A 27,990-nucleotide genomic window follows, 5' to 3' on the forward strand; every position below is an offset into this window, starting at 1 on the left:
TTGAATATTTTACAGGCGCGCGAAGAGGGCTGTTCTCGCCACTTGCTGTTCGGCCAGCTGCAGTCCGGATTGTGGACCTGGGTCAACCAACTTCGACCCAAAATTGTCCACTCTCCGTCTGTCCACCGACCGGGATCGACCACCTACGGCCAAAATGGCCAGCTGCCGTTCGGCCAGTCGAGTTGGGATGGCGGACCTGGGTCGACCAAATTCGACCCAAAATTGTCCACTCCCGCCTGTCCACCGATCGAGATCGACCACCTAAGGCCAAATTTGGCAGCTGAATTAAGAAATCATTATTTTTTTTTGCTTTTTTTTTGTAATTGCATATTTTACTGGCGCGCGAAGAGGGCTGTTCTCGCCACTTGCTGTTCGGTCAGTTGCAGTCCGGATTGCGGACCCGGGTCAACCAACTTCGACCCAAAATTGTCCACTCTCCGTCAGTCCACCTACGGCCAAAATGGCCAGCTGCCGTTCGCCAGTTGCAGTCGGGATGGCGGACCTGGGTCGACCCAAAATTGTCCACTCCCGTCTGTCCACCGACCGGGATCGACCAACTACGGCCAAATTGGGCAGTTGCCGTTCGGCCAGATCAGTTTTCCTGTTAAATTAAGAAATCATTAAGTTTGTTTTGCTTTTTTTTGTAATTGAATATCTTACCGGCGCGCGAAGAGGGCTGTTTTCGCCCCTGGCTGTTCGGCCAGTTGCTGTCTGGATTGCGGACCCGGTTCAACCAACTTCGAACCAGAATTGTCCACTCTCCGTGTGTCCAACGGCCGGGATACCTACTTCCAAAGTGGCCGGCTGCCGTTCAACCAGTTGCAGTCCGGATTGCGGACCTGGGTCAACCAACTTCGACCCAAAATTGTCCACTCTCCGTCTGTCCACCGACCGGGATCGACTACCTACGGCCAAAATGGCCAGCTGCCGTTCGGCCAGTTGCAGTCGGGATTGCGGACCTGGGTCGACCAAATTCGAACCAAAATTGTCCACTCCCGTTTGTCCACCGACCGGGATCGACTACCTACGGCCAAAATGGCCAGCTGCCGTTCGGCCAGTTGCAGTCGGGATTGCGGACCTGGGTCGACCAAATTCGACCCAAAATTGTCCACTCCCGCCTGTCCACCGATCGAGATCGACCACCTAAGGCCAAATTTGGCAGCTGAATTAAGAAATCATTATTTTTTTTTGCTTTTTTTTTGTAATTGCATATTTTACTGGCGCGCGAAGAGGGCTGTTCTCGCCACTTGCTGTTCGGTCAGTTGCAGTCCGGATTGCGGACCCGGGTCAACCAACTTCGACCCAAAATTGTCCACTCTCCGTCAGTCCACCTACGGCCAAAATGGCCAGCTGCCGTTCGCCAGTTGCAGTCGGGATGGCGGACCTGGGTCGACCCAAAATTGTCCACTCCCGTCTGTCCACCGACCGGGATCGACCAACTACGGCCAAATTGGGCAGTTGCCGTTCGGCCAGATCAGTTTTCCTGTTAAATTAAGAAATCATTAAGTTTGTTTTGCTTTTTTTTGTAATTGAATATCTTACCGGCGCGCGAAGAGGGCTGTTTTCGCCCCTGGCTGTTCGGCCAGTTGCTGTCTGGATTGCGGACCCGGTTCAACCAACTTCGAACCAGAATTGTCCACTCTCCGTGTGTCCAACGGCCGGGATACCTACTTCCAAAGTGGCCGGCTGCCGTTCAACCAGTTGCAGTCCGGATTGCGGACCTGGGTCAACCAACTTCGACCCAAAATTGTCCACTCTCCGTCTGTCCACCGACCGGGATCGACTACCTACGGCCAAAATGGCCAGCTGCCGTTCGGCCAGTTGCAGTCGGGATTGCGGACCTGGGTCGACCAAATTCGAACCAAAATTGTCCACTCCCGTTTGTCCACCGACCGGGATCGACTACCTACGGCCAAAATGGCCAGCTGCCGTTCGGCCAGTTGCAGTCGGGATTGCGGACCTGGGTCGACCAAATTCGAGCCAAAATTGTCCACTCCCGTTTGTCCACCGACCGGGATCGACCATCTACGGCAAAAATGGCCAGCTGTCCTTTGCAGTCCGGATTGCGGACCGGCTTCAACTACCATCGATCAAAAAACGTCCACTTTTTGTTTGTCGCGGAACCGGGAATCGGGAACCACTCACTTCCGACGAATCTACACTTTGTCGCGGAACCGGGAATCAATGACTTCCGACGAAAGCTTACTAAATTTTGTTTTGTCACTGACGCCACGCCACGCGGTTGAAAACTGCTCGAAGTTTATGTGTCAATTCGAACTGTCAAATTTTTTCGAGTAGTTTGACAAGTGTTTTCACAGAAAGGTAACTGAAAAGGCTAGCTAACGCGCGTTAAGATCAAAAAGGAAAAACTAAATGGAAGGAACGAGGAAAGGCTTTTATGAACGCTTAAAGGTTTGGAAAAAAGTAATTTATCGCTCATTAAAGGCGGAAGTGAGCTACCCCTCGTTGTACCCCGTTGGTTGGTCAAAGTCAAACTATTGTCGCTCTGGCACTAAATCGAACTGAGCGATTTCCACTCTCACCGCGCTTTTTCTCTCCGCCTTTTTCTGTCTAGCCTAATTCGGTATTACTCGATCAGTGTGTAGGCCAAGCTTGTTGTGATTCCTCCATCTTGTTTTGATTGGCGAAAACTTATGTCGATGGATTTTAGCTGATTTAATTAAAAACGAAAGGAAATATGTACTTTTTTTACTTGCATAAATGGCCAACATCATCATCCAAAACCTACGACAACAACACGCAAGCACTGATACTATTTAGTTAGACAAAAAAATGCGGAGAGAAAAAGTGCGGCGAGAGTGGAAATCGCTCGTTTCGGTTTGGTGCCAGAGCGACAAAATGTTTTTCAGTGACGTTTAACCTCGCGTTCAACACAACATCTCGTTGCACTCAAAATTAGAGTTGATCAGTTTGCGGAGCGTAGTGTCAGATAAGTCGCCGCGAAAATTCGATTTATTTCCGAAACCACAATAAAAAGTGACGAACTGTCACTTTTTACACGGCACTCACGCACACTATCAAAACAAACGTTTGATAGTGAGTGTGAACTCCGTGTAAAAGGGGTGTCAAACTAAAAAGTGACCCCGTTCGTTTGACAACAGTTGGTGTCAAACCACCGGGGTTTGAGTGTATCTTCTACTGGTTAGTTTCTCATGAAAATATGGCTCTCGCTTTTTTTTTGTGCTCCGATGCAGAACTTACACACAAAGAAAAATTACTGTAAATTTAAAAAAATCGTTCGTTAGATTAAAAGATTGCTATGGTGAATGTCCGTAGAAAGTTCAAACCTCGGTTCAAACTTTTTAATTTATAAGTTGGAAAGTTGTTGATACTACCATGAAAAAGACGCCATGCCATTTGCCGACAAAAAACGAATCATAACAAAACTTCCCCTCCAATGACAGCAGGGTGATATAGACTTTGGTGATTTTGTATTTCTTAAATATAATGACGGAAATAATGTTTTATTGAATATGGATGATCAAGTGTCAATAAAAGCAACGTTTTTCATCTTTTGTTATCATTAGAACATCTTCTTTTGCATTTACATTGAAATGGGAATAGAAAAATGATGCTCAACATTCAAACCGCACGGTTTGCACATGATGCTTTTTGAAATGTTGGCGTCGAAACGCATACATTAAAAACATGAAAATTAAAATTAGCCAAAATAAAAAGGCAAATTTCAAAATGCGAAATAAAAAAAACAAAATCAGTCAAGAATTGAAAAGAGATCAAAATTTTTCAAGAGACAAATATTTTTTATAAATATAAAAAAACTCAAAAAATCAAAAACTACAAAATTTCAAAATGAATCCGTTCTTAAATACTGAAAGTCTAAATTCTTAAGTGAATCAATTTTTACCGCCATTTTTGATTACAAAATACCGAATCATTTTTGAGTTTTTTTGGATTCATATTTTGTGGGAAGAATAATAATGTCGTGATTCACTTATCCGATCCGATTTTTTATCAAAGAGATATTTGAAATTTTACAATTTATGGGTCTCGTGGCGCAGGGGTAGCGGCTTCGGCTGCCGATCCCGATGATGCTATGAGACGCGGGTTCGATTCCCGCCTTATCCACTGAGCTTCTATCGGATGGTGAAGTAAAACGTCGGTCCCGGTTTCTCCTGTCTCGTCAGAGGCGCTGGAGCAGAAATCCCACGTTAGAGGAAGGCCATGCCCCGGGGGGCGTAGTGCCAATAGTTTCGTTTCGGTTTTTTGAGATTGTGAAATCTTGCATTTTTGAAAATTGTTATTTTTTTTTTTAAATACAGTAATCTCAAGTTTAAAAAGATCAAAAGTTCATAGGCTACGGAAGTGGCAAATTTCTAAATCCAGGAAATCAAAAAAATTCATGAGTTAAAAATTATAATAAAGAACAAAAACTATAACAATTACAAAATGGCCGTCTGTTCTAAAGTACAGTCATCCCACATATTCGGAACGGTTTCCAGATCGGCCAATGTTCAGAAAATCATAGCAAATCGATAATTAAACTTAATTATTCGCTTTTACCTTCATTTGAAAGCTTTTCTTGCGATCTTTCGAATGCTGTATCGAACATCTGCAAATTTTAACTTTTATATGAAGTTTTTGAAGAATTACTTTGACCCTTGAAATCCACAAATTCGGAACACTTTTTTCTTACGGATGTAAACAAACTTTGGATCCCTCCAGGAGTACATATTTGTAACGAAATAATGACTTCACGCACTGCAACCAGTAAAACTCAAGCTTATGGATGTTTTATACATGGTTTGATGACTGTTTTTGTGAAAATATCAGTTAAATTCGGGTGTTCCACAATTGTGGGAGGCACAATAACAGCCCACAATTATGAAACAGGTCATTTGGAGGCAGTGTTTTGCTGCTCTGCACAAAATAGTCTTGGAATGAAGTTTTTTGTTCAAAAAGTACTACTTTTACTAGTGAAATAGCAAGATAATGTCCAAGTGAAGGTTCTAAAAATAGTAAGGTCGACAGAAAAGCTACTTTTGGCATGCTATTGACAAATTATCATCAAAGTGTTCCGAATTTGTGGGTGTTCCGAATATGTGGGATGACTGTACTAATTTTTTAAATTCTTAAATGCAGCCATTTTTTTCGCCATTTTAGATTACAGGTTTTGTAATTTTAGATAGGGAGACCTGCATTTCTAAATACTGATATTTAAGTTTTTGTTTTTAAAACTTTTTTATTTTTGAAATCAGCAAAAAAAATACTTGATTAAAATTTCAACTTTTATTGAAACATCATGTATTAACTATTGTAAAAATTCATTATACACCTGTCCAGTTGTGTTGCAATCAAAAGTTTCCAAAATTTCTAAGTATTGACGAGAATTTTATTTCTGCGAGAAAAAAAACGTTTTTACGGTTCTCTACATTGGAGTTTGATAAAAATCCATTTTTTACCACCCCAAATATACTAAATCTGATAATCAATGCAGGAAAGGACATTTTAGACTGTTTTATGTTGATTAGAGTTCTATTTCTAGGCTAGTACGCTGATCGGAAGGAAAGGGGTCAAGAAATGGCTTTACGAACATTAGAACAAAGGAGAGGGAGCGATTTCTTGGGGCTTTTCTTCACCCTCTCTGGCTTGCTTTAGCTGCCGCTGCTGCTCATTTGATTTTTTTCTTGACCGGTTCCTTCCGATGTGCGTATACCGCTTCTATTGGAATTTAAAAAAATGTATTTTTTACATTTTCTGGAAAAAACAGAAAAATTTAGGAAATCCGGGTTTTTAAGTATTCCCGGAAATTATATCCCGAGAAATCCCGGAATGGACGTTGAAATTTTTTTTTCTTGAATTTATTTTGTATGTGTTATTTAAAAAATGAAATAATTGAATTTCAATACTTAGCTTATATCTACAACTTTGTGAAGTCATCAAATAGATATGAAAATGTCAGAAAACCGAAAATAAACTTTGTATCATATTTGCAATGGTCAAATAAATATTTTCTAAAAAACATTTCTGTTCGTTTTGTTCACCCCCGTCTTAACATCGATCGTTATTGAGAATTATGTTTGTGGAAATGTCATCAAATATCAACTCAAAAAGGTATTTACTAAAGATGATAATTGGTTATTTATTCGAGTACGATGTAAAATGTATGAAATGTGTGCATGTTTTCTAAAATTGGTTATTTCATAGATTACGTCATATTTTTACTTAAAATATATCTTAAAACCAATCCCGTTGGATAGAGAGAAAAAAATGTCATGCTACTCAAATACAATGAAAATATATAATAAAATTTTATTTCTTTTTTTTTGGTTTTTAATATTGCAACAAATATAAATAAAATAATATTCGAATACAAAGAAATGTAATTCTATTCGAGAACTCACAAAAAAACTATCAAACTAAACAAAATAAAGAGATGTGTATTTAAACAATTTTAAAATTCTCGCAAAAAGCACATAATTTTACTTTCTTTTAATTTTTTTGGTATAAATGTGTGATACTTTAAGCTTCCATTTACCACCTCAACGGCGTCAGCTTACTATTGTGCAGCCCATTGTTGTTCGCCGCGACCACGCCCTGCGCCTGCGACGGACTGATCGTGATCAACGGCGCCAACCGCTCGGTGAAGCGCGCATAGTTACGCTCCAGCTCCTTCTGGTAGTCCTTCTGGTCGGACAGAATTAGGTTGCGGTTCTTCTTGAGCGCGTCGGAACATCTGGAAGAATTATGAAGTTGCGTTAGAACTAGTTGGCGCGATTTCAGCGCAGTCTTACTTCTTGGAGAAATCCTTAAAGCACAGCCGCAGCTTGTTCTGCTGCTTGGTCGGAATGGTCGTGCTGTCGGCGATGCCGGACAAAAACACCAGCGCCATCTCCATCGGGCCCTGGTTGACAGTCGTCCCGATGCAACCCTGCAGCACCATCTGGAGGATTTTGGGATCGGCCGGTTCCTGGGTGGTGGCCGCCGCCAGCTCGGCCGTCTTCTTCTGGATGTCCTCGATGGCGACCTCGATCGGTTCCAGCACGATCTGCTCGCGGCTCACGACCTGGATGCGCGTCTTCACGTACGGGAAGTGGTTCGCCGTGGTGAGGATCGTCTTGCGCTTGCACTGCTCGTGCAGCTCGCCGTGCGCTTTGCCCGACTTGGTGAACGGCGTCGCGAAGATGAAGCGTTCTGCGGGGTAGGATTTTATGTAGACAATTACGAGGCAACATCATCAATCATACTTACTTATGTTAAAGTTCCTCTCAAAGTACGTCTCCCTGTATCGCAGCTCGTAAGTTTCAAAGTACGGTTCCACATAGGTTATCTGAATGTAAGTCTTGTCCGGATCCAGCGTCTTCACGTCGACCGCGTTCGAGTCCTTGATGATCTGCACCACGTCCGGCCCAAACCGATCGGCGTAAAAGTTCTGCAGTCGGCTGAAGATCTCCGGCAGCTTCGTCAGCGTCGGTTCCTTGTAGATAAACTCCTGCTGGTCCAAATCGCCAAACTTGGACCCGTAAAACCCGACCCGGAAGTACGTCCCAAACACCCGCTTGCCGTGCAGCTGAGCGATCCGGTTGAACGCCTCCTGAAGCTTGCCGTGAATCTGGCCCAGCTTGCGGAAGTCCCGATTCGCTTCGCAGATCGGAATCAACACCTTGTACACGTCGTTCATCGCTTCGTACATGCCCGCAATCTGGAACGAGTTCGAAGCCTCCTCCAACAGCGCCTTCAACCCACCCTCAGTGAACCGATTCCCCAAGCAAATCCCGTCCTCACCCGGACTCAACACATCATCGCTAACAGCCGACTCCATCAACGAATTCGGTGAAATGTGCTTGAACGAAACCGCCCCCACCGGAAGATGCGTCTGCGACTCGAGCATGCTCAGATATTCCGCGACCAACGCCGCACTGTGCACGTAACACATCGCCGCCTCGGTATGATTCGCCCGCTCCATGTGCTTCTTGGCCATGTTCTCCAGCCACGTCAGCCGCAAATCCGGCGAGTTCTGGTAACCCTTCGCGATGCGGTTCATCAAATCCAGCAACATCTCCGGATCTTCCTGGTACTCCTTCATCTTGACCGTGTCCGACAGGATCATGTGCAGGTTGAACAGCAGATCCTGGACCTGCTCCGGGAAGGACGTGTCCTGCAGGTCGGCGTCCGACTCCGCGTACACCAGGATGGTTTTGAGGGCGCGCCGTAGCGATTGCTCGCTGAACGAGGCGCTGGTGCCGACCAGCGAGCTCAGCGACATCGTGACCTGCATTTTGACGCGGGCAAAGTTCTGGAAAAGAAAAGCGAAGAAATTACAAAAAAAAAACAAGTTTATTGTAGGGCTTTTAGAAAACCCAGCTATATTTCAACTCTTTTTTGAAAAATATCAAATCCTATGCCGTAAACCAGTCGCGGGTCGAATGCGCAAACTGCGATGGCAGTACCACGGCGAACTATCACGATAAAAAGTGAATTTCTAGCCAATGATATCAATTTGAAAGGTTTTTTTTTTCAAATTTTAAACAACTGATCGTCAATATAAATACTTTTTTTTATATAGAAAATGCAATCAAAATAAATGTGTGATGAAATTTCATAAAAATAAACCAAACATCAGGCCTAAAGGGTTAAATAACGCCTTTTAAGATTAGCTAATTTTGCTATGCGGAAGCCCAAAAACGGCATTTTCCATAAGAAAAATATACAAATTTAAATTACAAGGCATGCCATTAACATTGCAATAATAAATAATTGGTTGAAAATATTCCTACACGTGAAAAGTGTTTCAAAACAAATAATTTTTAGATCAAAAATAAACTTTTTATCGTACTATGCATCAATGTATCACCAAAGTTAAGACAAATTGGTAATGCTATTATTTTCTTTTTTCTTTTTTTTTGTGGTTGTTCATTCGCAAAAAGAGGTACATCCAAGGTTAAAGATTTTTAAGACAAATTTATCAGAAATTTTGTGAACCTACCAAAGAATATTTAAAATTTAAAAATTCATGCCTTTTTTTAATTAAACAGCAAAGTTCAAAATAAAAAAAAAACTAAATAAAATCAATAAACGTTCAATCGTGTTTTATAACTTTTGAGATTTTGCAATTAGAAAATTAGAAAAAATAAAAATAATGTATCGAATTACAAGGTATAAAATTGTAAAATTAAACAAATTTCGTACTTCAAATTTAAAAATAGAAGATTTTTGAAAAAATCGAAAAAAAATAATTTTAGAATAAAAAATTAAGAAGTTAGGCATTTTCGAATTTTGGAAATTCAGACTAGGTATTTGAAATTTTAAAAATTATTAAGTAAAGTAATTTATGATTTTTTGAAATTTTATAAATCTAAAACTTAAGGATCTCAAATTTTTAAAATTGAAAAAGTTCAAAATTTAAGAACCATTCTTATATTCAAAAAATTCTAAAATTATTTTAGACTTAATTAATTTAAGAGTTAAAAAAAATTTGAGTCTTTGAAATTTCAGTTAAAAAATATAAAAATTTATGTATTTCAGCATTTCAAAGTTAAATAATTTAAAAAGTTAAGAATTTTATTGTTTAAGAATTCGAATTTCAGAATTTTGAATAAGCTTAACATTAAAAAAAATGAAAAAGTTGGGAATTTTATAATTTTGGAGTTTAAGATTTTTTAATATAAAAGGAGCGGCCGTGGCTGACTGGTTACGGCGTTCGCTTTGTAAGCGAATGGTTCTGGGTTCGATTCCCATCTGCTCCCAACGAGAAAGTTAAGAACACATAAATTTGAAATGGTGAATATGAACGAAAAATCAAAGTCGCTCGAGGCGGGGTTCGATCCTCCGTCATTTGGATTGGTAAGCAAAAATGCTAACCACTAGGCCATGACGACTTGGTGAGCGAAGACTGGAATTAGGAATACTGTTACAGAGAGCGAGTTGTGGCGCTATAACCACGGCAAATAGTGTCCAGGGCATTCGTGGAAATACAATGTCCCATCCCAGAGGGTCCCGGAGTACCAAACCTTCTTAGCATGGTGCTCCTAACGAATACAATCAAATCTCGGAGCGTATGGTGGTGTGTCCCCACGCTTCTTCCTCCCCTGTCGATTCAGAATTGTGTTGTTGTTCGAACACTCAGTGCTCAAACTCAACCCAATTACGAGTCATCTCTGCGATACGGCTTTACGCAGTAGGCCTGGCCGCTTTAACGCTTGTGATGTTTCAATGCATTTCAATGCAATGGCGCACTACAAATGTTAATAAATGACAAGAAGAGTGCTAGGCGTCATCTAACCTAACGCACTCTCCAGGATCCCTTCGAAAGATTGGCTGCGCTAGGGTCTGATTAGATTAGATTAGATTAGATTAGATTAAGATTTTTTAATATAAAAAATTAAAAATTCAGAATTTAACAGTTTTAGACTTTTTGAATTTAGAATTTTAAAGTTTTAGTAATTGTATTTTAGACTTTTGAAATTTTAGATTTTTTAGAATATTAGTATTTAAAATTTTGAACTTTTAAAATTTAAAAAATTTAAAATATAGAATTTAAGAAATTTAGAATGTAAAGAAATTAGTAAGTTTTTTTCTTATTCTTGGTGACACCTTCATTGCAAGCAATAATTGTTCCAAAATGGATTATGATGTACCACACAGCTTAAAGGAACTCCAAAACTTTGTTATGTACCTCAAAAGAACTTATTTTATCTTAATTATTCACCAATAAAACCGAATGGAATTGAAAATATAAAAAATTAAGAAGTGTAGTTTTTTTTTTAATTTAAGAGTTTTAATTTTAAGAATTTAAAAAAGTATAAAAATAGGAAAAAGAGCCATGAAATCATGGCTTTAATGAAAAAAAGTGTTAATCTCAAAAATGCATTATAAACCTATCCAGTTATTTTGCAATCATTAGTTTCTAAAATATCCAAGTATTGACGAAAATTTTATATTTAAAAAAACAAGTTTTGGTACTGTTCATCGGAATTTCATAAAAATTCAAAACATTTTTTTTTTCATGGAAATTTTGAAGTTTTTATAAAAAATATTTGTTTTTTCCCTGATTATATGGGCCAATATTGAAGGGGGGGGAGGGTCGACATAAAAATTTTAAAAATATTTGCAACGGCCTTACAGGTTTTCAGAATTTAGGATATTATGATTTTTTTTTATTTTCGAAATTTAGAACTCGAATTTTAGATGCGAAGAATTTTTGAATTTTATGATTTTATGATTCGAATTTTAGAATTTTTAATTTGGAAGAAATTTGGAATTGTAGAGTTTAAAAGTTTTAGAAATTAATATTTTCAGACTTTTAGGATTTTAGATTTTCGAATTTTAGAATCATTAAATTTTCTAATTATAAAATTTCAAAATTTGAGATTTTTCGAATTTTAGGATTTTATACTTTTGAATATTGAATTTTTAAGAGTTATGATTTTTGAATTTTAGAATTTTTAATTTGGAAATGGAATTTCAGATATTTTTAATTTTTGAATTATAGAATAGAATTTGAGATTTCTGGAACTTATAATTACAGAATTTTGAAATTTTAAAATTTCGAGTTTTGTGAGTTTTAAATATTTTACAATTAACTAATAATTTAAGATTCTATGATTTTAGAACACAGAAAATTTATAATTTTAGGAGCTCTAAATTCTAGATTTTATTATTTTTATTTTGAAAAGTCAAAACTGTAGAATATTATAATTTCAGATTTACTGAATTCTTATTTAATAATTTAATAATAATTTTAGAGTTCAAAAATTATTTAAAAAATTTTTGAATTCAAATTTTCGAATTTTTAATAGTTTAGGCCATTGAAAATTTTATTCCAAGTTTTTGTCCTCACTTCAAAATTTTCTCAAAAAAAAAAAATAAAATGGCAAAATATAGTATTGTCTAAACAAAAACGATTGAATAACCTTTTATTTAAGTTAAAAAAATGTATTTAAATTTAAGGCGCTATTAGACTATGACAAACAAACAAACAAACCTTTCGACAGTTTGCCTGCTTGGATGTTTGCAGAAACGTCATTTGGCTTTCTTTGCGAGTTTGTCCCAAACAAGTTTGCGAGTTTGGCAAACTGTCAAACACAAAAAAAGGGCGAGTTTGTTTGTCATCTATAGTCAAATAGCTCCTTTAGCAAATTTTTGATGGATGTAGGCATAAAGCATTTTGTGATACTTTTTGTTTCGTAATTTCAAAAATCTGGATAGAAATTTGAAAAATAACCAACATTTTTTTTTTGGCCCCCTTCGACATTGGCCAGAGCCGAGGGGCAGCATAAAAATCAATGAATAATTTTAGTATTTTAAGAGCTCTTTTTTTAATTTTATAATTTCCAAATTTTAGAATATTAGCATTTTTTAATTTTAAAAGTTTAAGAATTGAGGAAAATTTATAATTTATGAATCAATTCAGAATGTTAGTATTTTATAATTTAATTTTTGGATTTTTCATAAAAAATATCCATGAATATTTAAATTAATTTTAAATCTTTTAAGCTTGACTGTCAGAAGACTCGATTATTTGTAGTTTTGATTATTTCAAGCACTCCGTACGATAACCCAATTACAAGATTTTATTTTAGATTATTTTTCATTTAATTCGCAATTCGCAATTTCGCAATTTTCAGTGTAAGAACGGGCCTTGACCGATCTTATGCACCAGGTTCCCGACGAACACGCACTGCCCTTACACCTACATCTCACCCTTGCTCTGAGTCAGTACGAGCAGCACGCTAGAACACGCTTTGAGTGTTCGTGCCAGGCATGCACACCTTCTTTTCCGGTTACGCATTTTAACTCGGCCGGGGGTGGTACATTACGTAGGGTTTGATGTAAGTATAAGCGCCTAACCATTTATAGTGTGCCTATCAACGTTCATTAAAGCAAAAACTGTTTTATTTTTAGTTTTAATTCAAAAACTAATTGTTATTTACTGTGTATTGTTTTCTCCTGAAATCTTTCCTAGTGTTGAGTCGTGTTTATATGTTGGTATTTCTTTTGTCGCGGTGTTTTGTTACAATTTTTGGTCCTAAGCATTTTATAAAAGTTTTTCAAAAGTACAATAGTAATATTTGTGTTAATCCTTCAATCATTCTATAAACAGAGTAAGGGCTTGAACCTCACTTGTTAGAAGAAAACGGTTTAGGTTGAAAACAATAGACAGTAAAGGAGAATATACTTTATACAGAATCAATAGTAAGAGAATCATAATTGTATGTAAAAAAGTAAAAAGTATAAGCTTGATGTAGTAGATCTAGAAATAGGCAATAGTTAATAAATAGAGATAACAAACAAGCTTAGATTATTGTTATGATGGACTAGATAAAAAATTAATCAAATAAATAAATAAAGAAGTAAATCAACAAAGAATAGGCAAATGATAAATAGACTTGGTATTACTAGTACATTAGGGGAAGGTTTATTTTAAAGAAAACACACAGTTTGTTAAAGCAGCATTATTTGGAAAAAAGAGTGCAAGCATTGAGAGATACGAGAGTCAAGAGTTAATAAATCAAAACCAAAATGGTAAACAGAAGAATTAGTGAAGAAGTACGAATCAGTAGAGCAAAATAAAAACGGGAGATAGATGGTAGCTGGAAATGGAAAGGAGAGAAACCCCGTTCTGCGACGTTCAGGTACATCCACAGCAGTTGACTCAACATACTGCGAATCAAAACAATACCGTCTACAATCACAAATTACTTCCCTTTCACACATTGTCGCGCCCCTTTCTTTTAGCCGACTCGACTCTGACCCGCGGTGGTCAAAGGTTAACGATCCGTTTCCACAGGCCACCAGCTAGGTCATCATGAAAACCAAGCCAACGTGGAGGTAAGAAAATAGGACACTCGCAAGGAACCAGAGCTATACTGTTCTGATCAAGATAATTCGGAAGATCTAACAGAACTACGGATGTAGTTAGTTGCGCTCCTTCCAGGATGTTCCTTACGTGGACGTCAACCGAAGAGCACGCAACAAGGTCAGTGCCATTGCATGCTCTGAGGTATCAATCCTTGGCCTGCATTATTTTTCATTTAATATTTACAAATTTGAAAAATGCAAAATATCATAAATACATAAATACAATCTTGAAATACTCACATTTCCAATCTCAAAGTTCTGCCTCATCAACAGATAGAGCGAGGCCGCCGCCTGGGACCGCACGCTGGGCAGCTGAGATCCGCAGTGCTTCAACAGCAGCAGACACAAATCCGCGCAGCTGTCCGTTTCCTCGTCAAACAGCAGATTGTGATACTTGAAGATCAGGGATCGCTGGGAGGCGAAGAGGTTCTGGAGCGCTAAGGTGCTCTGGTTGCGAGAGAGGGCGTGGAGCAGGACTTTGAGAACGGTTCCGAGCAGATTGTGGTGGAGCTCTGAGGTTGATGCGACCTGGACGATGAGTTCGAGGGCGTCCAGGATGGTGAGACAGACTTCGGTGGCGAGGGAACCTTCAATGTGGTAGGTAATTTCCAGCTCGGCTTCGTTTTTGATGTTGCTGTCGTAGAATTGGGTGCGGATTTGGTCTTTCTTCCAGCGGAACTTTTCGGTTGAGTAGCGATCCTTCCGGCGGTTGATGAGGTCGTTGCGAGCAGATCCTTGGCCGCGGATGCACTCTTCGAGCTTTTCCTTCATGTCTGGGGTTTTGCGGAAGCTGGAGGTGTTGCGTTTGGAGGTTGGTTTCTTCCGGCCGCGGTATTCAAAGTTGGGAATGCAAATGTTGAGGACTTGCAGCATTTGGTGGACTCGGTGGGGGGTGAGTCCAAGGGTGTATTTGTAGAGGGTGCTTTGCTCGAGGTTCTTGACGACCCACAGGAAGCAGGACAACAGGTGGCGCGTGTTTTCACTGCTGAGTGGAGTCTTGTTCTTTGGGGTTTCCTGGACGTAGCTGTAGTTGCGAATGCCGGAGATTGCGTACGCCACTTCGGGGCTGATCGTGGTCGCGGCGATCGTGGTGGATGGGCCTTGGTAATCTTCCAGCAAGCCGATCGTGTTGAGTCGATCGTGCGACTCCGCCGCCGGAGTGTGCAACTGCGGAATCGTGTCCATGACGATCCCGAGCAATGGGATGTAGAGTGCAGCAACTCGAGCGCGAGCTTCAACCTCGTTGTACCGCGAGTCTAGATCGTGCGAGGTCATCAGATTCCTCAAGCAGCGAATCGCCTTGCCGTGCAGCGGAGGATTCGAAATGTCCAACACCGTGGCCAACTCCTGCAGAACCAACCCAACCAAAAAGTGCTGCTGCCGGAACTCGGCACTCAACTCCGCGTACAACGTCTTGTCGATCCCGGCCATCGCGCTCACGTACGAGTTCTGGCTGTTGTTTGAAGTTACGCTCGGCGTCGGACTGCACGGCGCAGACAATGCCGTGTACGGCGTCCCAAACGGCAAATTCAACGCCACAAAGTGCTCGTGACTGCACACGATCCTCAAGAAGTCCAACTTGTAATGGATCATGTCCGGCGTCGAAGAACTCTTCGTCATGATCACCTTGTAGTACGTCTTGATCAACCCAAACACAAATCCACGATCCATTATGCTCAGCAAATCAAAGATGAAGAACGCCAAGCTGCAATTAATCGACTGCGCCAACTTCGGATCGCTGCTGTTGTACCCGACGACCTTCGTCGTAGACAAGTGCACCAACGTCGAAACATCGTCCGTAAACTGGTGCGGAAACCGTCCCTTCCTCACCGAGTTCAAACAATTCGTCAACTCCAAATGCTCCACCATACTCTTCACAATCAGCTCAAACAACATCCAAGAGTTGGTCATCGACAGCTCGGCCGCCGACCCGCTCGCCACCACCCAGTTCAGCGCAATCTCCTCGTGCAACAACCGAACCAACCCGTCCTTCGGCCCCGCAGTCGGCGACATCTCGCCTCGCATGCTCGACGCACGATCCACCAACTTCCCACTCATCGAGCTGGTCATCTCCGAGTGGTGATGGTGGTGCGAGTGCTGACCCTGTTGAAGATCCGGATTGCTGCTCGAGCGGGTCATTTCGGCCTGATCTGGGCGCGAGTACGAGGACAGCTTGCACTTGGGGTCCAGCGGGTGCGGGATGCGGCACTGGAACTGGATGTACGTGCTCAGGATGTTCTGGCGGCCGTAGCGCTCTTCCGACTGGAGGAACTGTAACGGGGAGAAAGGAGGAGAGAAAGAATTGTAAAAAATGCTTTTTTTATGTCAAGGAGGAAAGAATCGATTAAGAGGATTTTTTTTCTAGATTAAGGAAATTTTCTGAACTTTTCGACTAAAAATATGGCTGGGAATACTCAAGTTTTTTTTTAATTCTGGGATGAAACCTCATTTTTTTCTAAAAAAAAACATAGCTCAGAGATTAAATTGTTGACCGTATTTGTTGATGGTGGAAAGTTGCGGATTTTTGTCCCATAAAACAAATAAAAAAATACTGATTTTGGAAAATTGATTTATTTAATAAAATAGATAATTCAAAAATCTTTGAAAAAAATCTGTGTAATAATCAAAAGTTTTTTAATACATAAAATTTTAAGCTTCATTTAAAACGTTACCCAACATGAATATTCATCTCCATTTAACATCTTTGTTAGGAAAAAAAAAAAATGCCAAAAGTAAAAAAAACCTAAAAATTTAAATTTTGTTGTTAACCCCTTCCCGCCCAGAGCAAAATCGAGATTTTTTACGTTTTTCCACATTACTCGTAACTGGATCGACCAAATTGGACGAAATTTTAATGGTTATTAGTTAACATTCTATATTAACTAATGCAGGTTGAAGCAGGTTGAAAAAATGAATAGTTGCTGAGAAATTTAATTTTGAATTCAAAAATTAGTGGTGCTCTGGAGTAACCATGGGCGTTAGAGGGTTAATAATATTTTTTCATATAAAAAAATAAACATGATAAAAACTATAATTCTCTATTTAAAAAGTCATGTTAAATTATGTTTTTATTTAGTTTTCTTTCCAATTTTGTACTTTTTGATATACTATTCATAATCAATATTAATTTATCATGTTGACAGTATTTAAATTATTTATTTGTTCAATGCAGAAGCCAGTTAAGTAAGAATGAGTGCCTCATTGTGCGCGAAATTTTTGTGTCAGAAATAAAAATATCTAAACCCTCTACTCCCCAAATTTATTTTCCAAAATCTTTATTTTCCTGTTCTTAGGAGGTCATTTTTAGCAACTTTTGTTCTACGAAAAACTTTACTTCTCTTGTTTTATTTTTAATATTTTAATTTGCATTTAGTTTATGTTTGTTTTGCCTTTCTAATTTTTCCATGGTTTTAAATTCACTTTTTTTAATCTTTTGCTTGTTTTTCACATTTTCTGCTCTAGAATGGCACCATTATCATTTAAATTATAATAAAAAGCGTAGAGCCAAATTACTGCATACTTCTTTTTACTTAAAATATAGGAAATATTGGTAAAACACACAGCCAAAGTTGACCCCTAAAAAAAATGACATTTTTTAAAACATTGGCAAAGTCACATAAAACAAGTTAAACTTTAAACCCTAAAATTTTCCTAAAATTTTTAGGAGTTCTTCTTTCCAATGCTTTTCAAAGATCAAAAATTGGTTGTTAATGGATTTTTGACGATTTTTTAAATCAAAGCCCGTCTAAAGGGTTAAAGAGGGTTAAATAGTATTGTCATTTTTAGGATCAATTTTCAAAAAGTTTTTTGTTTGCAGTCACTTAATAAATTCAACAAACAATAAACTGCGAAAAAATTTACACACTCGGCTCATACCTAATGATTTGAGTGCATATGATTTAATTATTGGAAGAAAATATTACAAAAAAAATCAAGAGTAAGAAAACATGTACTCTGGATTCCCGTGTCTTTCCGTGTTTTTTCAATATAAAAATAACAACAATTCTCGTCATAAATAAAAAAATCAAAAATGCTAACATACAAAAATTAAAAAACTGCAAACATACAAAATTATAAAATCATAAAGCTAGAAAAAAAAAAAAATAAAAAAAAAATAAAAAACATAAGAGCAGTTCCAGCTCAAATCAGGAATTTTTCTGGTACTTTTGTACCCGACCCTCTCCGATTTCAATGAAACTTTTTAGACATGTTATCCTAGGCCTATATAAGCCATTTTTGTGTATATGGAGCCAATTGTACTCGAAAATGACATTGCCTAGGATAACATGTCTAAAAAGTTTCATTGAAATCGGAAAGGGTCGGTACAAAAGTACCAGAAAAATTCCTGATTTGAGCTGGAATTGCTCATAAACCAAAAATTAAACATAAAACATAAATAACAAATAACAAAATTACATAAGTACAGAAAAACGAATAGACAAAAGTACATTTTATATTTCGGTATTGCAGTCAATACCGAAATATAAAATTACAAAATACAACAACAAAAAAAAAAAAAAAAAACGGAATCGACGTAACACCTTATAATGTGGCCCTCTTAAATCTTGCGGTTTTGTCAACGGTTCCCACAGGTGTGTATCGTTCTTTTTGCGACAAGACTCCGCCTCCCGGGTCTCCTAAGTGGGAAAGTATGGCACGGGGAGAGGGCACCGAATACCTATATTTACACTTAGAATTTTTGCGTCCGCCTCGGGATTCAAACCAGCGACCTCTGGATTGTGAGTCCAGTGCGCGGTCCGATTGATCCACACAGGCAGACTAAAAACAAAAAAAACACTAAAACAAAAAAACTAATATACAGAAAAACTAAAATGCAAAATACCATAAATACAAAAATCCAAACGCACAATCATACAAAAAATGCATATATTCAGAAATAAAAACTTATAAAATTACAAAATACTTAAAAACAACAATACAAAAATAAAAGAAATACAAAGTAAACCAAAAATATATATTAAAAAAACCAATACAAATTTACAAAAAAATACAAAATATCATAAACAAAAACAAACTAAAGTGACCAAGGGGTCAATGGATGCAAAAATCAAGTGTAATAACTTAAACAAGTTTTTGGGTTTTTTTGTGAAATTACAAGTCACAGTTAAAGTAAACTTGTGTAAACTTCGCTATGGCCTCAATTTAATTAACTTAAATTTTTATAATTTATAACGTAAAAGAAATGCATTGATGGTCCCCTCGGCATGTGTTGTTCAGCCCAGTTACCGAAAAATTACTGTATTGAATGTAAAAAAAAGTGACAAGCAATTGTGACAAGCATAACCTAAATGACGAAGAACGAACGAAGAATTCAAATATAAAGAATCTTGCTTATGTAGGAAAGCCTATAGTTCCCCTAGCCACCACTTGGTGGCGCATACGAGCAGAGCAGCACAACAAAACTATATTTTCAAAAAAGTCCTAAACTCGAATTCTAAAATTACAAAAATTCAACAAAATTAAGAATTTGAAGTAAATCGTGGTGATTATTGCATTCGATCGTAATATTTTGATCGTAATTTGTCGATAATAGATTGAGATCAATCGATCGTAATTTCTCGATCTACCATTGACAAATTACGACTGACGATCGAGAAAATTTTGATATGTGTTTAAAAAAATTCAAGTACCGTCATCAGGGGTGACATTCAGCATTTTTGTATGACCCAATCTTACCCCCCAGACCCAATTGAATGAAGTTTCAAAAATTTCTAAAAATTAAAAAGAATCAAAAGTTCTAAAAATTTCAAGGATTTCAAAAATTTAAAAAAAAAAAAAAACAATAACAACTAAAGTTAAAAAAAAAATTAAAAAAAACTCAAAAAATTTAAAAAAAATCAAGAATTTAAAAAAAATTAATTGGGTCAGTGGGGTCATTTCAGCATTTTTGCATGACCTAATCTCACCCCCCAAACCCAATGTCATCCCTGATGACAATTTCGAAAAATTACAAAAAATTCAAAAATTTCAAAAACCACAAAAAATTAAAAATTATTCTTTTTTAAGATTTAAAAAAAAAAAATTTTTTTTATTAAAAAAAATAACAAAATTTAAATATTTTTAAAAATCTATAATAATTTTAAACATTTATGAAAATTTAAAAAACTCAAAAAATTAAGAAATTCAAAATATTTAAAGGTTTAATAATTTTTAAAACCTTATAAAAAAAATCTTAAAAATTAAAAAAAAATCTAAAAATTGTTTAATCAATCCAGAAACTATTAAAAATTTAAAAAAAAAACGAAAGAAGATCTGCTATACATAGGGCATGATTATCAGGCTTGATAAGGGCGTTTAAGAGGACGTTTAAGGGGGCGTTGAAGAAACAAGAGTAAGAAGAAAATTAAAACTAAAAATAAAGTTAGTTAGCTGTAACAAAATTATTTATCCTATATTCACTTTAACCATTTTCCATTTTTTTCAAAAGTGAGCAAACATGTGCACTATTTTTAAAAATTAAAAACAGCGACTTTTTTCAAAAAAGTCACCTAAAAATTGATTTAAATTGAAAACGGTGCACTTTATCAAAATTTTACTATAGTACTTTTTGATTGCAAATTTGATTTTACATCGAAAAATGAAGTTGAAAAATTTTTGCGACCAATTTTTCGATTTTTTGAAAAAATCAGTATTGATTCAAAAATTCATAACTCGGTCAAAGATTTTTTGCCCATTCTGGAAATTTCTGAAAAGTTGGCATTTTATGTCCTCTAAAACAAATCAAAAAATAAAAAAATTAAAAATAGTGTTTTTTTGCAAATCAAGTTTTAGTGACAAAAAGTTAAATAAAAAATCACCAAAAATTTTTTTTACCGTGCATCATTTTTTTTCAGTGTAGTCCATATCTATACCTACAACTTTGCCGAAGACACCAAATCGATCAAAAAATTCCTTCAAAAGATACAGATTTTTGAATTTTCATACATCATTTTTGTATGGCCAGCTGCCAAATTTGTATGGAAAATTATATTGACAAACTAATGATGCAAAATGGCTTCTTTGGGCATACCGAAGGCACCAAAAAAGTTTCAGTCGGATTAAAAAATACAAAAAAAAAATCGAATGACCGAAATCTGAGAGAATTGCTCAAATACAGAAAAACGAATAGACAGAAGTACATTTTATATTTGCAGTCAATACCGAAATATAAAATTACAAAATACAACAACAACAAAAAAACACTAAAACATAAAAACTAATATACAGAAAAACTAAAATGCAAAATAACATAAATACAAAAATCCAAACGCACAATCATACAAAAAATGCATATATTCAGAAATAAAAACTTATAAAATTACAAAATACTAAAAAACAGCAATACAAAAATACAAAGTAAACCAAAAAAATATAAAAAAAAATTACAAATACAAATTTTAAAAAATACAAAATATCATAAATGCAAAAGTACAAAAAAAAAAAGAAAACATTAATACAGTAATTTTTCGGTAACTGTGCGTAGTTTAACTGGGCTGCTTTTCAACTGGGCGCTTAATAACTGGGCTGTGGCCCACTTGAAAAGCAGTCAAACGCCAACAAACAAAAACAAACTAAAGTGACCAAGGGGTCAATGGATGCAAAAATCAAGTGTAATAAATAAAACAAGTATTTGTTTTTTTTTTGTGAAATTACAAGTCACAGTAAAGTAAACTTGTGTAAACTTAGCTATGGCCTCAATTTAAGTAACCTACATTTTTATAATTTATAACGTAAAAGAAATGCATTGATGATCCCCTTGACATTTGTTGTTCAGCCAAGTTACCGAACAATTACTGTATTGAATCTAAAAAAATATCAGTGGTAATGTGACAAGCATAACCTTAATGACGAAGAACGAACGAAGAATTCAAATATAAAGAATCTTGCTTATGTAGGAAAGCCTATAGTTCCCCTAGCCACCACTTGGTGGCGCATACGAGCAGAGCAGCACAACAAAACTATATTTTCAAAAAAGTCCTAAACTCGAATTCTAAAATTACAAAAATTCAACAAAATTAAGAATTTGAAGTAAATCGTGGTGATTATTGCATTCGATCGTAATATTTTGATCGTAATTTGTCGATAATAGATTGAGATCAATCGATCGTAATTTCTCGATCTACCATTGACAAATTACGACTGACGATCGAGAAAATTTTGATATGTGTTTAAAAAAAATTCAAGTACCGTCATCAGGGGTGACATTCAGCATTTTTGTATGACCCAATCTTACCCCCCAACCCCAATTTATTAAAGTTTAAAAAATTTAAAAAAATTAAAAAATATCAAAAATTCAAAAAATTCTGAAGATTTCTAAAATTTTAAAAATTTTAAAAACTTTTAAAAAAATAAAGACAATAACAAAGCTTTAAAAATTTCAAAAAAAAAAAACTCAAAATATTAAAAAAAATCAAGAATTTAAAAAAAATTAATTGGGTTATTGGGGTCATTCGAGCATTTTTGCATGACTTAATCTCACCCCCCAGACCCAATGTCATCCCTGATGTTCAAAAAATTACAAAAATTTCAAAAAACTCGAAAAAATTTATTTTTTTTTAATTTGAAAATTTTTAAAACTTTTTTTTTTAAATAACAAGATTTAATTTTTTTTTAAATCTATAAAAATTTAAACAAAATATAAAAAAATTAAAAAACTCAGAAAATTAAAAAAAAACAAAACCTCATAAAAAAAATTAAAAAATTTGAAAAAACAATCTAAAAATTGTTTAATCAATCCAAAACCCATTAAAAATAAAAAAACGAAAGAAGATCTGCTATACTTAGGGCATGATTATCAGGCTTGATAAGGGCGTTTAAGAGGGCGTTGAAGAAACAAGAGTAAGAAGAAAATTAAAACAAAAAATAAAGTTAGTTAGCTGTAACAAAATTATTGGTCCTATATCTATTTTAACCAATTTCCATATTTTTGAGGTTGAATTTTTTTCGGTGTAAAACTAAATATTTTTGTTATTTTTTTTTCTAGACTTTCTAAATAGTAGAATTTCTAAATATTTTTATTTTTCTTAATTTTTTTAAATTTTTAGATTTTTGATTTTTTTTTTAAATAATCTAACCTAAGGCACTCTCTAGGATCCCATCGAAAAACTGGCTGCGTTAGGGTTTCATTAGATTAGATTAGATTTGTTTTTGTAATTTTTTGAAGTTTCTGGCCTTTCAAGTGTCTATTCTCAAGTTTCGGCCTTTTAAAAATCTTTTTATAAATGCAATAGGCTAATGAATAAAATAGGCTTTCAATTTAAAACATTTTAAAATTCCTCTCACATGTTTGCGAAGATAGAACGAATTCAATCTTTTGTTTGGGGCGTAAATGCCCAAATTGCTTATTTTTTCTAAAGAAATGGTAATTTAAAGAAACTTATAATACTCACAAATATCTTATCCGAAATTTGGCAGATCGTTTCAAACACGGTCTGCCCCAGCGACAGCGCCTCTCCCCCAATCCGGTACGTCGTCACCAGCAGCTCCACCAACTTGTCCAGTATCAGCTGCAAATTCTTGACCAACTTTTCCTGATCCGCACTCTGCAACTCCTGCAGCGTCTTCTTAAACTCGCGCTCCATGTTCCCCTCGCCAATCCGGGGCGGGACCTTCCGCTGATCGAGACACTCGCACAGGTAGATGAACTTGTCGATGAAGTCGTCCATCGCGTGGACGGAGGTTACGGCGTCCAGGGTGACGGAGAAGACCGGGCGGTGGTTGTCGAGCCACTTGGTTCCCGGGAGTTGGACGTCCGGCGGGATGAACGAGTAGTTGTCGGGGGGTTCCTCGACCATGACGGGGAGGTTGAACTCGCCGACGTTAAGGTGGCCGTCTTTGAGGATCGGGAGCCAGGTGTAACCGACGGGGGTTTCGATGGTGGGTTGGAGGTCTGCGGGTTTCTTCTGGCAGGACACGTGGAAGAGCGTGAAGAGGATGTGATGGTTCTGTTTGAGGTTGGCGGGGAGGGCGAGTTTGATTTCGTCGTAGAAGGTGGGCTGTTTGTTGTGGTAGTTGACGGCGGAGAAGGCTTCGTTGGTGAACTCGGGGCAGGAGCTTTTGCCGAAGATGGCGGCGAGGGCGTCGGATTGGCGCTCGCCGGACATGAGCTGGACGCGGACGGCGATGTTGCGAGCGGAGCCGGCGCGGGTGGAGAAGTTGAGTTCTTTGGGGGAGACGAACAGGAGGTTGCGGTAGGCGTAGTGTGGGTTGAGGATTGGGGTGGAGGGGAATTCGAGGATTTCTTTGGTGGGGCGGGTGTGGTCGTTCGGGTAGGGGTCGATTTTGGCGAGTTCCGGGGTGAGTGCGCACTTGAGGTCTTCCGGGATGGGGGCGATTTCGATTTTGATCGATCCGGGGATGCATTTGTGCTTCTTCATAAGTGCGCCGGGGCGTTTGAGTTCCGGGAGGAACTTGTACAGCTCTTCGTCTTTCATTTTGTCGGATTCTTGCTTGAAGAAGCTCGATACCGTGATGGAGATCGGGCGGAACGTTTCGATGCTGTTGGCGAAGTCGTCCGGCGACCAGGAGCGACGTTTTTCCTTGTTTCGCTCGAGGGAGCCACGCCGGGTGAGCGTGCCCATGTCGGTGGCTCGCTTGCGGAACTGGTCGAAGCTACTGGTGGAGGACTTGCGATCGAGACTGTTCGAGCTTGAGGCCGAGCTCATGCTTTCGCGATCGTTCTCGATGTTGTCGCCGTTGAAGATGTTGGTCAGGTAGATTCCGGTCCAGGCGAACGGCATCCGGTACTTGCCCAGCCGGTCGCAAAAGTCCGCCGCGTTGGATTTGGCCTTGTCGCGGTATTTGTCCTTGTCGTCCTTCATGTACGGCTCAACGGAGTCTTTAATATCTCCCTGGAGGACCTTCTCGAGCCGAATTACCAAATAGAGCTCGTTGCTCGGGTTTGTAATGTCGAAGATCGCCTCCCGCGCCTGAGTGCTAATATCCGAATAGGGCAAGTGCCCTACCAACATCCGGCGAAGCGATTCCGAGTTCATGTCGAAGTAAAAGTTCTCCGAGATCTTCTTGCGCTCTTTCGCGTCGTAAATCGCCATCGACGCGAAGATCGGCTCCACCTCCAACTCCAGCTTCAGCTGCAGACACTTGACGTGAATCCGATTGCCCAAATGCTCCATCGGAATCTCCGCCGGCAACCTCTTCTCAACCGCGTCCTCCGGATCCGCCTCCGGGTACAAACTGAACAACGCCTGCTGCCGCTCCTCAAGCCGCTTGCTCTCATTGCTCTGGTCGATCGTCTCCGGCGCCACCCGATCCAACAGCCCCGGAATCAACGGATCATTCACCGAACTCCTCAAATCAAACGACGCCCACGACCCGCGCGGCGTCAACGTGTCCGTGCAGGTCGACACCGACGACAAACTCGCAATCGACTGCCGGCTGCTGGGCGTGCAACTCTCGCTCGCGTACAACGTCGTCGACGTGACCGATTCCTCCAACGACGCGCACCCAAAAAAGTCCCGATCAATCTCAAACTCCTGCTGGTACGCCGACGGACTCAACGCGCCCTTATCCGCCCGCTCCCTCACCCCACTGCACGAACTCGAGTAGCTGCGCTGCGAAAACTCCACGACCTTCCACGGCCGCGTAAAGCAATCGACGCAGTGCTGCACGTGCAACGGCAACTCCCCCAGCTCCTCGCTCGGCACCACATGCTGCACCGTCCGAATCTTCCGCGGCACCACCCGCATCTGCACGTCGTTTGCCGGAAAGTCCAGAATCGACCGCAGCGGATCGCGCACCAGCAAACCCGAGTGTTGCGTCAGAAACTCCTCGTAATCGATCGGTTCCACCAGCTCGCACAGCGAAATCGACGACGAACACACCGAGCTGCTGTCGCTCTTCGACAGCAGCTGGTAATTCGCGACATTTTTACGGATATCCGACGAGTTGTGCCTGAAAAATCATTCAAGTTAGCAAAAATCGAAATAAAACAGGGCGTAGACCCGACCCCCCAAAAAAGGAGAAAATTTTCAACCCGAAAACAAATTGATTAAAAAGCGCCCTTACTTGGTCAGTTTGGACGCGAAAGCACGCTGGGCCGATGCCATGGTTGCGGTGGCACCGATAAACACTATTTTCAACTAGAATTGATTGATTTTTCACAGGATTTTTCGCGAAAATTAAACCGGAGCAAAAGTCGCGACCAGACACGGGGTTTGTTTTCGTTTTCACTTTGACGCCATCATGCGAAAAGGAGGCGAAAAGTGCATGCGCGACTGTCAAAACAAAAAGGAAAAAGTGCATCGGCTTCGTTGAGTTCGTGCACGGAAAAAGGGATTTGGGGTGAAATGGGGTGAAAATGAAAGGTGATCATTTTTGGGTAAGTTTCATGTTAACCAAATTAGACTGCTCTCAATTATTCCAAGAATCGTACTTGCAACTTCACCCGGCTGTATCTCGGCGAAAACTCAAGGGAGCGTTCTTTTATTACGTAACGCGAAAAATCGGACTTTTAGACCCCCTCCCCCCCCCTCGTAACAAAATTTCCATACAAATTTTAAAAATTTTGTATGGAGCGTAACACGGCCTCCGACCCCCCCCCCCCTACTGCGTTACGTAATAAAATAACGCTCCCCAACCGATTTGGATTATTCTTGTTGCATTCGATCCGGAAGGATGCCAAGAATCGCCTACAACAAGGTAGATCCAAAAACAGATGCGTCTACTCTAGGTTACAATGAAAAAGGCATTTCCAACTTTTTTTTCCAAGTGTTCAAAGAGCCGGTGAAGTTGCATTTCCAACTTTTTTGACCCCGTTGTGGCTACAAGTGCTAAATGTTAAATGACGGCTATAAACGCTAAATCAATTATCAAAAAAGACCATAAACTTTTGACTAATTTTTATTTTTAGGTCTTTGCTAATCCGTTACAAAATATGCTGATATTTTTACAATATGTTTTAACCTTAATTTTTGGATGATTTTATTGATCAAGAAATCACATTTAGCAACAAAAGCCCTAAAAATTGATGATTGGATCATTTGACTTCACGTTTTTTTCGAAGACTCATTTTTTTTAAATTAATTAAGAAAAACGATTTTTTAAAATTTGTGAGATTTTTAGGATTTCAAAAAATCAGAATAATATAATTTAAGATTCAAGAGTTTTAGAATACAGGCCAGACTCGATTATCCGAAGCCTCGATAATCCGAAGTTTGATTTTCCAAAAGTTTGTATGAGACTTGGGATAATCGAATCACGAATATTGGCTATATTGGCCGCCATCTTGGATTTAAAAACTTTAAATTTTAAATGTAGTTTTATGACCTCTAAACTTAAGCTCGAAAACAAAAATTAGACAACGAAAAACTTTTTTTTCGTGGTTCGATATCGATCGATCGATTATTAAGTGAAATTTTTACGAGGTCTTTGGATACTCTAGTTTGAACCTGAACTAAAATTGTAGAATTTAAGAATTGAGTTTTTAGCAATTCTCTAAATCAGCCGATTTCGACCATTTTATTTTTTTTTTGTATTTTTTGATTTGGCTCAAACTTTGTGGCGGTCTTCCTTATACCCAAATCAGTCTCCATACAATGTTGGCTGCTGTCCACATAAAAATGGAAAGTAAATATTTGAAAATCTGTAACTTTTGAATTAATTTTCTGATCAACTGTTCAGAAAAAATAGGTACACGGAAAAAAAATCTAGCTGACTCCAAATTGCCTGTTTCATGATTGTGGGATGTTATTGTGCCTCCCACAATTGTGGAACACTTAAATTTAACTGATATTTTCATTAAAAAATATATCAGACCATGGATAAAACATCACTAAGCTTGAGTTTCACTGGTTGCAGTGTGTGAAGTCATTATTTTGTTACAAATCTGTACTCTTGGAGAGATCCAAAGTTTGTTTACATCCATAAGAAAAAAGTGTTCCGAATTTGTGGATTTCAAGGGTCAAAGTTTTTCTTCAAAAACTTGATATAAAAGTTAAAATTTGCAGTTGTTCGATACAGCATTCGAAAGATCGCAAGAAAAGCTTTCAAATGAAGGTAAAAGCGAATCATTAAGTTCAATTATCGATTTACTATGATTTTGTTAACATTGGCCGATCTGTAAACTGTTCCGAATATGAGGGATGACTGTACTTTTAGATATTTGAGAATTTTTTATGTGTTTTAGAGTACAAA

At 38.1% G+C, this 27,990-nt stretch overlaps 1 protein-coding gene across 1 annotated transcript; it reads right to left on the reverse strand.

Annotated features, from left to right (window-relative positions):
- Positions 1 to 6,096: 6,096 nt before the first annotated feature.
- On the reverse strand, positions 6,097 to 26,021 carry LOC120420131 (dedicator of cytokinesis protein 7). The gene is made up of 6 exons (XM_039583081.2): positions 25,864 to 26,021; positions 23,229 to 25,749; positions 14,080 to 16,110; positions 7,231 to 8,275; positions 6,774 to 7,173; positions 6,097 to 6,715 (listed from the first exon to the last, which is right to left on the reverse strand). The coding sequence occupies exons 1-6, from the start codon at positions 25,902 to 25,904 to the stop codon at positions 6,514 to 6,516; spliced, it is 6,240 nt and encodes a 2,079-aa protein (XP_039439015.1). The 5' UTR covers positions 25,905 to 26,021; the 3' UTR covers positions 6,097 to 6,513.
- Between the last annotated feature and the right edge of the window lie 1,969 nt (positions 26,022 to 27,990).

Source organism: Culex pipiens, chromosome 2 (genome assembly GCF_016801865.2).
Source record: "Culex pipiens pallens isolate TS chromosome 2, TS_CPP_V2, whole genome shotgun sequence".
NCBI lineage: Eukaryota > Metazoa > Arthropoda > Insecta > Diptera > Culicidae > Culex > Culex pipiens.

Excerpts from the sequence above, each read along its gene's own strand:
- LOC120420131 (XM_039583081.2), bottom strand. The coding sequence starts at position 25,904 with ATGGCATCGGCCCAGCGTGCTTTCGCGTCCAAACTGACCAA. Across the intron at positions 7,174-7,230 it reads TGAGAGGAACTTTAACATAA|AACGCTTCATCTTCGCGACG; the intron begins GTAAGTATGATT and ends CCTACCCCGCAG. Across the intron at positions 6,716-6,773 it reads TTTAAGGATTTCTCCAAGAA|ATGTTCCGACGCGCTCAAGA; the intron begins GTAAGACTGCGC and ends TAATTCTTCCAG.